Genomic DNA, 13,547 nt, shown 5'->3' on the forward strand with positions numbered 1-13,547 from the left:
ACTGAATTCTTTCTATTCTCACCATAATGATTCACACTAAATCTTGTCAAGACATTTAAAAAGGAAAAAATAACTAAATTAATTTCTACAACTCTTATATACTCTGTAAATACCCATATACAAATGTACTATGTTTTTTTTTTTTTATTACAGTCTATCTTAAAGGTTATATAAATTGCAAAAATGTAAGCTTTGGTTTAAAGACTTGAAATAACTTGAAGCTCAAAGCAGATGACTTGGACTTGACCTGGACTTATGGGCCAGTGACTCGAGACTCAACTTGGACTGGCCTGTATTTGACTTGGGACCTGACTCGGACTTGAGGTCAAAGAATTGAGACTTAATTGAAACTTGCAAAACGACGACTTGGTCCCACCTGTGCTTTATGGCATGGAACTGATCATACTTTTAGAGCTAAATATGAAATGTTGACCCTTTCCACTCACCTTATGGTATGATTATAGTTTTTTTAACATTCAGTACTGTCAGTGCATTTATTGTCGTCTCTTTGAAAAAATAAAAAATAAAAGTTGCATGAAAGAGATACTAAAATTCCATAACTTTTCCAAAACTTTCATTGAATTTACAAAATACCATGACTTTTCCAGGTCTGGACAATGACCTTTCTCATTTCCATTACTTTTCCAGGATTTCCATGACCGTGGGAACCCTGTATAACCTATAATAAAACAGAAATGTAACGTGTATAATCTTATCAAGTACGAACTCATGTTATTAATACAAATCAGGCTAAGAACCGTGAAATGCCCTGCTACTTTCATTCATCCATTCATAAATGTTTGGTTTAAACTTGAGCGCGTTGGTTCGTTCCTGTTTTTCCTGCGTCAGTTACGTAACCCTGATTTCCTGGCTCCTGATTGGTCCAGAGCACGCCTCCTTTACGGCCGCTCTCCGCCCCTCCTTCCTCTCTCCTGCGCACGCTGCTAACATGGACACAGCTGGGAAAGTAAGCACTCTTTTACAAAATGCACCAAAAATCTCACTCTGGTACGGACGTGCATGGGCCTTTACGTGTATAAGACGTGTAGGAAAAGGTTAATGCATTTTATTCGGAGTTTTAATGCGAACGCGTGGGCCTGGTTTTGCAACGAAGAAGTGTTGGAAAGTAGGCTAGCTATTCCCTGATCCCATATTCGCACTGGGATTTGCGACTGATTAGTTGGCTGTATGTTTGGCTGTATGTTTGTTTGTACAAAAACTTACTCCTTTCAGCATCAAAATACCTCTTTGCTTTCTTGCATCGTGTAGGCCTATACAAATTGGTTACATAATAATCTAAAGACTCTTTAAATCCGTCAAGTGGTGAGCTCTAGAAACGCCCTGCTATCTTCTATCACTTTTACAGTTTATGGCCAGTCAAAATCCAATAACCAGAACAGTCAGATAACCCAATAAGAAGGTCTGATGTACAAATGAAATGATTAATTATCTAAAACACCAGTTAGTCAATGGATTTCTAGAGTAAAGAATTAAAACATATGTTGTTATAACCTGTGCAGATGAGAAAAAGAAATCAGATTACTGGCATCAGTGTTTATGTTGCATTTCAATAGTCTGACAACCCCAGAAATGATCTAATAATCAGATTTTTGTGAATTTTCCAATTTTAAATATATTGATGTATGTATAGTAGTAGGGATATCGTGATATTGTATCGTCAGAAGTCTCTCAATAATATTGTGGGCTGTCACAGTATATCAAATTACAAGTTCCTTTGCATAAATGCATGGTTTTATTGTAGCAACAGCTTTTAAAAATTGGAAACAACATATCCCATGATTCATTTCAGAGCAGATAACCTGAAGAGAGATGTTTTTACTTGAATTCTTGGGATTATGACGGAAATAATTCACACCAAAATCTTGTCATGGTATTTTAAAAGCAAAGAAGTGTCCCATCTACAATTATCATAGCCTCTTCAGAATATCGTAGTAAATATCAGACCATGAGATGCATATCGTTATAATATCGTACGAGAGATTTAGATATTGTTACATCCCTGTGTAGTAGTTGTTATGCATGGCTTCATTTTTATAAACGAGATAAGCTGGCAGGCCTGTATCAGCCTTTAAATCACTTCAACAGGGTTTTGCAAAATAAATTTTGAGCTTTCAGCTATGTTATAACATTTCCTCATCAAAAAGATTCCTGAAGTGATTTTAGATGTCATCCAGGTATGTTTGAGTAGTTTATTGATCTCTCCCGGCTCCTATTTGAACCCTTCTTATTAGGGGTGTCTCACGATACCATATTGTCACGGAATGAACCTCACAGTACAATATTTGTTGCAATATTTTGTAGAGCCTAAACAGCTAAAACTGTTAATATGCTACTTTTTCCTCTTAAAATGCCTTGACAAGTCTTAACCCAAAGAACTAAGACTTAAAAGTGCTTAAAACTGTTATTACTTGATGTAGTCTACACTGAAATGGAGCAAAAGATCATGGTCTGTGTAGTTCCCTCTGTATTTTTTTTAGCTATTGCTGCTCCATAACTCTTAATTTAAGCAAAGGGATTTGGAATTCGTTATATTGTGATGGTCCACGATATTATTGTGAGAACTTTGACGATACGATTTTACGATATTTCGGTTATTGTTACATCCCTGCTCGTTATTGCTTAGCTTTAAAAATCTGTGCAATGCTGAGACCACAAGCCTTATAGCATCATAACATTAAGAGTTAACACCGTGATCTAAATATGTTATGTGTTAGCAGTTAATACCCAGTAGAAGTAAAGTACCTCCCCTTTAATATTTAATACATTGTGTGTATAGATAAGATCAGGCATTTAAAGTTTTAGAGAAAAATTCTGAATAATTTTATCACGTCATACTTTATTTTTGTGCCATTGATAGGAATTTTTAGATGCAGTCTTTATAGATATATCTGGCTCTCTATTTTGTTGTAATATGTGGCGGTTGTGTCTCTGTCAGGTCATCAAGTGTAAGGCTGCAGTTGCCTGGGAAGCTGGGAAGCCTCTGTCCATTGAAGAGGTGGAGGTGGCCCCACCCAAGGCCAATGAAGTCCGTATCAAGGTAATGGTCACCAGAGCTTTGTTTTTTAGTCCCTTGAAAATACAATAGTAGTATTTTGGGCTGGTCGATATGGTCAAAATAAATTAACTTTTTTCACATATTGATTCTATGCAGTGACATTACACTGGGTATCAGTGGCGGCTGATGGTTTACATTTTTGGGGATGCATATATAGTGTTATAGCCCACAAGCTTTAATACCTGTATAATAACAAAACCCCAGAGACAGTCATTTTGGTCACTATTGGTTGAACTTGTCTTATATTCCAGGAGCCAAGTGCACCAGCTGGTCATAAAACTAGTCTAAATCGTACTTCGCACTTAAATCTGAAAGATACACCAGTCCATATTACAACTAGGGCACCAGGTAGACTTAAGCCCTCTGTGCACTATGCCTAGATGAAACTTTTTTGCCCAGAAATGAGCAGGTGGCAGCTGATGGAGTAGCGAACAGCAAGTGCCCCGGGCCCTGGAGGCGAGGCTGTGGGGTCTCACCCCCCATGCTGAGTGCCCTGGGCTGTGTCTGTGTGCCCATTGCTCTGATGAGGTAGGCTGTAGTGTCTGTCCCTCCAGTCAGTGTGTCAATCGAAGTAAGAGCTGTAGGATTTCACCAAAGTCAGATGCTCTCATTTCAGCTTAACGCTTCGTTTCTTACTTGGCACAAGGGCCCCGTTGAAGCGAAGACATATTACTCCCTAAAAACTCTTTTTGATTTGTTGAACTCGCCATAACTGTATAGCACATATTCTGTTGTTATCCATTCATTAGCCTGTAGCAGTAACATGCTGTCAGTGGAAAGTTGGGACTAAGTGGGACAGAGCTGAATTACAGTAGGTCAGGTGTGTAAACGTTTATGAAGACCAATCGTTTGATTTGAATTCACGCCACCTGCACCCCTGAGACGTACTTCACGGCTGTAATGTAAAGTAATGAGCAGAGGCACTGGATTTGACATCAAATTTTCTCAAAGCTTCAGACTCTTCCATAGACCTCCATTGTGTTCGCAGCAGCCCAGCGAACTCGAAGGCCAAATACATGAATCAATTATGATCAAGTGAAATGAGCACATTTAACATGATAAAAATATATCTATGCAGATACACGTTCAATTTTAAACAAAATATGAAACATAAAGCCTAATACAAAATAACAGCTTTATAAATTTTTCATCTTGGTCGCACTTGCACCCTCTGTTGACCAGCTGCCACTGCTGGGGATGTTCTGCACATATCTCTAAAGATGGAATGTTTAGGAGTTACTATGGTGACACAATGCACACATTAGCAAACACTGTTAGAGTGTTAGAAAGTTTGAAAATTGTTATACTCATCAAAAACATACCTGGTGTTTTGTGTTGTTTCATTTACAGGTATTTAACACACAAATACAGCATATTTAGGCTGAGTTCTTCTCTAAAACTGAAGCATCTCTGTTCCACCTTGAAATTTTGTGTGGTAATGGAGGAAGTTCTCCGCTGTGTTTTAAAACATACACCTTCACTAGAATCATTTTAAGCCCTGGAATTTCCCATCTCTACTGAACAAAACGTAAAAGGAGCTTGGAAACTTCAGCTTCATCACATCACAAGGTGGAACAGGGCATTTTGAGATGTACACAGACCATTAATAAAGGCTTTTGAGGATGTGACAGCATTATAATGTGGCTTAAAGCTCACAATAAATTTTGTGTTATATAGGACCAAGTCAAAAATAGAACAATTTAATATTGCAAAGTCCAAACTCCGCTCCAAACCACATGCTTTTATTGATTGAAGGTTGGCTGTAGATCTCTCCTTTATAAATTATATTGCATTACTTTATGTCATTAACGAATAGACGTGACTTAAGTAGTACCGGTGCACTTCCATTCATTGTCTTGTACTAGTCTCATATGGTTAAAAACTCCATAATTCAAAACTAGTAGAAAACTGCAATTAAATGGCATTAAATGGATCTCTTAGTGCATTATAAGAATAAGTGCAAAATGAAAAATTACATTGTCCTAAACTAAAAAAAAAAATGTAGAGGTGTGAACTGTAGGTACAACAAGATTTTTCTTTGAAGAGAAAGTGTATTATATAAATAAGTGCAGCCTTTGTGATTTGTAGTTTTTTAAGTCCTTTGTTTGAGTTGAGCTGCAGTGAATCCTCCCCTGAGAGCAGCCTCTCAGAGACTCATTAAAGAGCAGGCAGGGCAGTCTTTATTATGTGCTCTCACAGGCTGCAGTTACATGCACACTCAAGATCTGACTAAACAGCAAAATAATCTTGATTTATTTCTGATCATGCCATGTTTTCAGTTTACAGGCATTTAAGTAATCATAACTATCCAGAAAACAGATGCAATGACAGGGCACAGATCCATAATTAAAAATGTACCATGTCTCCTCAGCTGTTTGCCACCGGCGTATGCCACACTGACGCCTACACCCTGAGCGGCAGTGACCCGGAGGGACTGTTCCCTGTGATCCTGGGCCACGAGGGGGCTGGCACTGTAGAGAGTGTGGGGGCGGGTGTCACCAAGTTCAAACCTGGTAATACACTTACAAATTGCTATTGCTGATACCATTTAGTACCACTGCTTTATCAGCTGAACTGATCTTCTTTTCCCTTTCCTCAGGTGACACAGTGATCCCCTTGTATGTGCCTCAGTGTGGAGAGTGCAAGTTCTGCAAAAACCCTAAGACCAACCTTTGTCAGAAAATTAGGTAATATGACACTGGAATTGCATTTTTGGTGATTCATATAATTAGGGAGGGGCGGTTTCCGTGAGAAGAGACACAGCACATATTTGGGTCTACGAGAACAAGAAGAGGCTTTGGCACAAATTAGGCTCACAATTCTGTGCAGTTTGTATTTTTCCTTGTATTTCATCATTGTAGCATTGCTTTTTTTGAACTACAGCTTCTAAAGAGGAACTCCCCAGCACTTGACCCTTTTTTCCCAAAGGCAAATTTTTTTCAATTTTGCCATTTTGCCAATTAACCCGTTTTAACTGCCACCGGCATATGCCCGCTGCTCTGTACTTTGTTCTCTTAAAATAAAAATTAATGAATGAAATTAAATGACAAATTTCTACACAGTGCTGCAGAAAAATAAAACTGCAGTGGAACGATTTTGGTACAAAAAAAGCAGCAGCTTGCTAGTGAGATGTGCAGCTATGAATCAGACGAACTTGTTTCTTTTATGAAGTATGATGTATAAAGTTTTATGAAGCAGGTACAAGCACACAGGTCTTCTTTAAACTACACTACAGAACTGTTGTCAATATTTTCCCTGTGTTATGTTTCCTGAATATGGCTGCAGGTTGGTTGAGTTGGAAGTTTTAAGGACACTGCTAGATGAGATGTGTCAGGTCATTTCCACCTTCTCACACTGTAAATTGACTGTCTTGTCCTTCTGTCCCTCAGAGTGACCCAGGGCCAGGGCCTGATGCCTGATAAGAGCTCCCGCTTCAGCTGTAAGGGCAAACAGCTGTTCCACTTCATGGGCACCAGCACCTTCTCCGAGTACACTGTGGTGGCTGAAATCTCACTGGCCAAAGTCAATGAAAAGGCTCCCCTGGACAAAGTGTGTCTGCTGGGCTGTGGCATCTCCACAGGCTATGGAGCAGCTATCAACACTGCCAAGGTGAGGGTTCGGAACTCATGGTTCTCTACTAGAGCAATTAAAGCAACACTATGTAACTTTCTGGAGGTGAAAGACGCCTGCATGATTAAAACCATACTTCAGAACATTCTCCATAGAGGTCAGTTTTATGTCATACTGAGAATTAAAGCAGCAACATTTCCACTGGGAAGTGCAGGAGGAGGTGCAAGTCTGCTTACTGTAAAGACGCATGCTTATCTGTGCAATAAAAACAACCAAAATGAAAAAAAACATGCTTTTATTTATTTTTTGCTTAAAGTTCATACTGGAAGATGTAGCATTTACATCAATGGAATAGGAAAAAAACCTGCACAAAGCAGAGTTGTTCTATAAGGGATTTTTTCCTCACAGCTATTTTGGGGTCAAGTTATAAATGGATTTAGGATCAGAGTTCAACTTTTTCTTTGCTTCCTGTGCTTCATGAACAATGTCCTAGTGTTCGTGTGTGGTAACTCTTGTGCTTAATTTAACAATTTTCTAAAATAATGTAACATTCTTTTGACAAATCCATTGTTAAACAATATTACATTTAAGTATTATTATTCCATTTAAATAAAACTCATATTTAGAGTGTGTTTTTACAGTTTTTACGTCCATTATTCACCAATCATATTAAATTGTTAAAAATAAATTTTATGTTACAAATTCCCCTTTCATTTGACTGGCTGCTTCCTGTTGCTGTGAGTGGGGATATGAATGGACTACTGTACTGTACTGCATAGTTTTTATTTTCATTATCCTATTCACCCTCTAGATGCTGCCTAAGTCAGAATTCTGTTTATCAGCCGCATCTAAGTGCCATATACATCAGAGATGACATTTTTGCAGATATTAATTTGTCATTCTTAACCATGTTCCGGTGTTGTTTGAAGTCTCCTCTGTCCTGTTCAGGTCGAGCCGGGCTCCACCTGTGCTGTGTTTGGTCTGGGGGCTGTGGGGCTGGCTGTGATCATGGGCTGTAAGGCTGCAGGTGCCTCCAGGATCATCGGCGTGGACATAAACCCTGCCAAGTTTGACAAGGCCAAGGAGTTTGGAGCCACCGAGTGCGTCAACTCCAAGGATCACAGCAGGCCCATCCAGGAAGTTTTGGTGGAGATGACCGACGGAGGGGTGGACTACTCCTTTGAATGCATCGGCAATGTGCATGTCATGGTGAGGAGCAGGGGAGGAGGTGTAGAAATGCCAAAAATCATACTCAAATAAGAGTAAAGTAAGACTAAATCAGCTGGACTAACAACCAACCACCAACACAAGTTTAACCAGGGCTTGTGTTGGTGACTGCAACTCCTGCTGGATGTATCCGTGGATGTGTAACATGGGTGATTAAAATTTGCCTTAATTAAGAGTAAAGTTACTTCTTATTACAAAATTATAATATTACTCAAATAGCACAAAGTACTTGCATAACTAGGGGAAAGAACTGTCTGGATATAACTAGAGTTGTTGCAGTAAGAGCCTGGCAGAATTTTACTATTCTGCTATGAACCAATTCATGTTTATGTGGCTCTAAGCAAATGGGTTTAAATATTGGGACCTGACCCTAACCTGTGCACATTAAAACTAATGTGTTGTGCACCACTGCATCTGGCCATAGTATCTGCAGGGGCACGCCTTGAGAACATGAGGTTTTCATTGCGTAATGTGTTAAAATCACCCTTCGTTTTACTGTTTACATTTATGAACACTGTTTAGGACCTGTTTAAAATGGCCTATGCACTCATATACCACACACAGAAGCTTTTATTTCAGTTTGGGATTAAAGCACCAGGATCGTGGAGCTAGGAGCACCTGCTGCAGTGTGTACGTGCTCAGGATGTCTCTGTCCAGATGAGCAGCCTTGTCCAATTCATGCTGGTGCATCGCTTGTGTAGTTTCAATGAGTAACTATAAAACTTTTCATAACGTGCCTGCTCCCTGCGCACAGGACACCATGTGCCTTTTTCTGTCTCTCACTGTTTTTATTTGGAGATAATTGTATAAGGACTAAAGTTGTCCTCTTTGTGCGGAAACATACAAATACAAAAGTGAATGGGTAATCGTCACAGGTCGACCAGCGCAGTGTCAGAAAGAACAGGTTTGGTGAACAGTTTGGTCATTAATCACTGTGGCACTCCTCCATGCCAGACTTGGGCATCCATTTAAATTCAGTGGGGACATTCAAGGTACACACAGTGCATACAGGTGTACCCCTGCAGGCGCCTCTCTGGGGGGGTTTACTGTACCACTGTAAGATTACATTATATTATTCAAATGGTATAATTATTCACGTTAATTTATATCAGTTTTTGTTTGTTGTGAATAAGCCTGGTAATTACAAAGTTGCAGCAACTTTTTTTTTTTCACAAAATATTGTACTTTATGATATTGAATGGAGCTTGTGCTGTTCCAGAGAGCGGCCTTGGAGGCTTGCCACAAAGGCTGGGGAGAGAGTGTGATCATCGGGGTGGCAGGGTCGGGACAGGAGATCTCCACCAGACCCTTCCAGCTGGTCACTGGCCGAGTGTGGAGAGGAACAGCCTTTGGAGGTACTCTACAAGGATAAGGACTCAATGCAAGGAGTCAGGTTCACTGTGTGAATTACAGAACAACTAATGAGAGAATAACAGAATAATCACTAATGTTATTGGGTAAATAACGGTAGTTCTAGAACAGGGGTGTCAAACTCATTTTGGTCCGGGGGCCGTATCCAACCTACTTTGATCTCAAAGGGGCCGGATCAGAAAACTCATGTCATATAAACCCCAAAAATAACAATAAGTTCAAATATTTGTGCAGAGAAATGCAAATCTATTACAGAAATCTTTTTTAATTGATGAACTCTTTCTTATTATAATATTATAATATTATGAACAACCTGAAACTTTAAGAAAAAATTTATTTCAACACAATGTTTAACACTAACTTGTATGCAAACAGGAATAAGTCAGTTTTTCTCAGAAAATCCTGCACTCGGCATCTACTTTTCTCATTTTGGACATTTTGCTCATGAGGGTGTCACGGTCAACAGTCAAAATGATCGTCCTTTAAGAGCGTTTGGAAAGAGACAAGTCTTCATTTGTGCTGCTCTGGTGGGAGGGGCCACGCACAGAGACGCTGGAGACGCTGTTATGCTCAGCACTGCAGAAAATTACCAATATTTTAAGAGAAAATATAATTGAAATATTTTAGTAGAAAATCACCCAAGGGCCACATTAAAGGTCTTGGAGGGCCGGATCTGGCCCCCGGGCCTTATGTTTGACACCTGTGTTCTAGAATGAACCTGACCAGCGTGCAGTTTCATCTGAACATTTGTCATTATTCCGTCTCTTATTAGTTATTATGCTATTCCCGACCAATTCCGAATAAAAACTTTTACAAGTCCATAGAATACATACGAAAGGCAGGAGTACGGCTGCTCGATTATGGATAAAATCATTATCACGATTATTTTGGTCAATATTGAAAACATGATTATTCAAACGATTATTTTGTACTTACGTATTGCATTTATTCAGCATTTCTCTCGCTCTCAAAAAAACAAAACAAAACAAAAAACACTTTGTTATTGATAATTTACACAAACCTTTTAAATTGAAAATACATGGAAAAAAAAGCTTACAGATTTGTACCTTAGAGCAGTTTTGCTCTAAGGTACAAAATGAATAAAAGATACTTTGAACATGAAAAAAGGCAGAAAAACAAATGTATCCACAATAAACTATGTACAACAGCTGGATATAATCTCTATATTTAAAAAATAAAATAAATATACTTATTTATATAAAAAATAAACATTAAGCTTTATCGTCTCAACTCCATTATGAGTTTGGAGATCATCTGACACAAATTGAAATTGCAATCAAAATTTAATTAAGAAGAAGTTTATTACAAATCACAACACAGAGCATTGTCACACACAGTATTGCCTATCCGAGCCTCAGTGAAGATGAAGAGTTTAAATAACTTCTATATTGTCATCTAGGCCGTGACTCATTTCTCATTTCTCGCTTCCTTCTCCTCGATTCTGCAGGAAATGGGTGAGGAAGTCCCATCCACAGAGGGCGCAGCGAGGAGAGAGGATGTAAACTCCTCACAATAAAGTTTGATTCTTTCATCTGACTCCTGAAGCCTCCTTCGCGTTTTCTCCTTCCTTCTGTGGGTTTCTTTAGGACACCACTCAATATGACGCATTTGTTTGACAGATGAAAAATGGAGGATTAAGGAGAGGAAAGTGAGGAAACAGAATTGAGATGCAGTTTTGTAGCTTGATTGTACATTTTAACCAGCATCCACTTTGACCTGATAACATTAGTGATTATTCTGTTGTTCCCTCATTAGTTATTCTGTTATTCCCTAACAGTAATTATGGGCATTTAAGAGTACAATATGATTATTTTCATCAGGACAATCTAATATATTGGGATTTTAAATTATGTCTTTATTATTATTAATTATGTTTTTTTTTTCTGTAAATGTGTCTTGTTTTTTTCAGGCTGGAAGAGCGTGGAGAGCGTCCCCAAACTGGTGGAGGACTATCTGAACAAGAAGCTGAAGGTGGATGAGTTTGTGACCCACACTCTGCCCTTTGATCAGATCAACAAGGGCTTCGACCTCATGCACACTGGAGAAAGGTGTTACTTTACATTACTTTTTTTTCCCACATGTTTTGCCATAATTTTAGATGTAGGGCATGGGATTGAATAACTCTTATGGCAATGAACTGAAATAACCAGACAGATAATCAACAAATACGTCATATTTACACTACTGGTCAAAAGTTTGAGAACACCACACTTTTTCCATTTTATTACTGTTTAATGTTTACTGTTGACCAAAATATATTCTAAAATTTTGATTCATGAAAGTGTCTGCCTTGGGCAGATATAACAGCTGAACACACTCGTGGCTCGTTCTTTTTACAATAGAAATCAAATATTCTTCAGGAAGTTCATCCCAAGTCTGTTGCAGAAGTTCCCATAAATGTGTGGCACTTGTAGCTTGCTTGGCTTTCACTTTTCTGTCCTGTTCATTCCAAACCAGCTCGATGGGGTTTAAGTCTCGAGACTGTGCTGGAGACTCCATGTTTTCAAGCTCACCATCCTGTTCTTTTTTCCTGAGGTAGTTTTGGCAGAGCTTGGACTTGTGTTTTCTTATCTTTAATCTTTTTTTTTTTTTTTTTTACTTCTGGATGTTCAGTTCTTACCTTTGTACCATTTCAAGCTCTTCATTGGACTTGCACGACTTGAATTTCAGTAAATAACTGGAAGAATTTGGGTAATCTAAAACTTTTGACCGGTAGTGTGTGTTGTTTTTTAATCTTAACAATTATCTGTCTTTACAAAAGATTCATACACACTGAAGAAAAAATACCTTGTGGCTGTACTGACAGAAGAAATTGAACTTTTAGTCGGGGAGCCAAAGTCTCGAAAATGGGTTGAACCTGACATCGTCTGCCATACATGTTATTTGTGTTATTTTTTGTTAACTGTGACCTTAAGGACTAATAATTGGAGGGTCTGCTCTTCCGGAAATATCGGGAGGAAAAAATGTGGCCATTTTACTGTATGCAACCTTAATTTTTTGATAGAAAATTATGAAAAATGAAAATTTCCTGAAATCCTCAGTGGGTTGGGTAAGCTGTTAATAAATGCATTCTAGATGCAAAGAGCACATGTGGTGACAACATTCAGTGAAAAAAATAATTCTTAAAACACATGATTTTGGCTCAATTTAATGCAATTAACTTTCACTTTTTTTCCAGTATTTTCATCTTTACATCATTGGCAATCAACTATTCCCCCAAGTTTTGACATCAGCCAATATGTCATTCTTTTCACCAAACCCATTTTTCAGGTTCAACCTATTTTCTTGAGCTTTTGAGACTTTGGCTCCCCAAATATTTCTGTCTTTCAATTTTAACTTTAGGCCATTATCAAGTTTTTCAAGAATTTAGCACCATCTAAAATTAACATTCTTTTGGTGTTACTTTTTTTCCCTAACTAAATATGCTGTATCACCAGTAGTTCTGGGAGGTGTTCACCATCTAACCATAAAGTGACAGGTTCAAATCTCACCCAAGCACATAAGCTACTGTTTTTTAGTTTCTGGGCAAGACACTTTTCCCCTTTTAACCCTTCTACACCGTAATAGAAGCTTATATAATAAAAAAAAAAATACAGCAGTATAGCAGGTTCACTATCATTGCACAATTGATTAGGCTGTTAATATTGGATTTGATATATATTTCTGTAGATGTCATGTTATTTGATCACATCTTTTCTTGTCTGTTCCTCTAGTATCCGTACGGTCCTGACCTTCTGAAGTGCCACACAACCAGCCCTTTCACATCCGGCCTTTACACAATCATAACAGCACTTATTTGTCTTACTGTGAATGCTAATTTACGCTGTTAGTTTGTTTTCTAATCTTAAGAAAAAAGAAGTTTGAACTAAAAAGTAAATTGGTTTGAAAATTGTGTGTGTGTGGTTATTTTGTTTTGTCATTCACTGGACTTTATGGATGCGACTGACTATTGCTAATTGCTTCTTTTTTGGTCAAATTTAAATGCACATATAGTTATTTAAACACATTATTCCAGCAGTGTACTGGAGTGCAGTGGTTCTGTCTTACTGATATTTTGCAGTGGCATGTATCTCTGTGGTTGAATGTTCAGCAGCATTAGATGGCTGATGTCCAAAAGCTTTTTTTTTATTTTAAATTGAATTTCTGCAAAAAAACCACAACATTTTTCTTGCTTTGGACCACAGTATATACAGAAATGTTCAGCAGTTATAATGGTGACACAATGCACATATTGGGAAACACTGTTGAAAAATACCAAATGGATTTAAACAGCACATTTTCA

The 13,547-nt window shown here is 38.2% G+C and overlaps 1 protein-coding gene across 1 annotated transcript; it reads left to right on the forward strand.

Annotated features, from left to right (window-relative positions):
* Nucleotides 1–817: 817 nt before the first annotated feature.
* On the forward strand, nucleotides 818–13,157 carry adh5 (alcohol dehydrogenase 5). Its single transcript, XM_055159250.1, has 9 exons — nucleotides 818–967; nucleotides 2,957–3,058; nucleotides 5,448–5,589; nucleotides 5,676–5,763; nucleotides 6,466–6,685; nucleotides 7,595–7,855; nucleotides 9,093–9,228; nucleotides 11,175–11,313; nucleotides 12,979–13,157. The coding sequence occupies exons 1-9, from the start codon at nucleotides 950–952 to the stop codon at nucleotides 13,001–13,003; spliced, it is 1,131 nt and encodes a 376-aa protein (XP_055015225.1). The 5' UTR covers nucleotides 818–949; the 3' UTR covers nucleotides 13,004–13,157.
* Nucleotides 13,158–13,547: the final 390 nt, after the last annotated feature.

This window comes from Boleophthalmus pectinirostris, unplaced genomic scaffold, assembly GCF_026225935.1.
Source record: "Boleophthalmus pectinirostris isolate CB_2022bp ecotype Guang Dong unplaced genomic scaffold, ASM2622593v1 HiC_scaffold_23, whole genome shotgun sequence".
NCBI classification, from domain to species: Eukaryota; Metazoa; Chordata; class Actinopteri; order Gobiiformes; family Gobiidae; genus Boleophthalmus; species Boleophthalmus pectinirostris.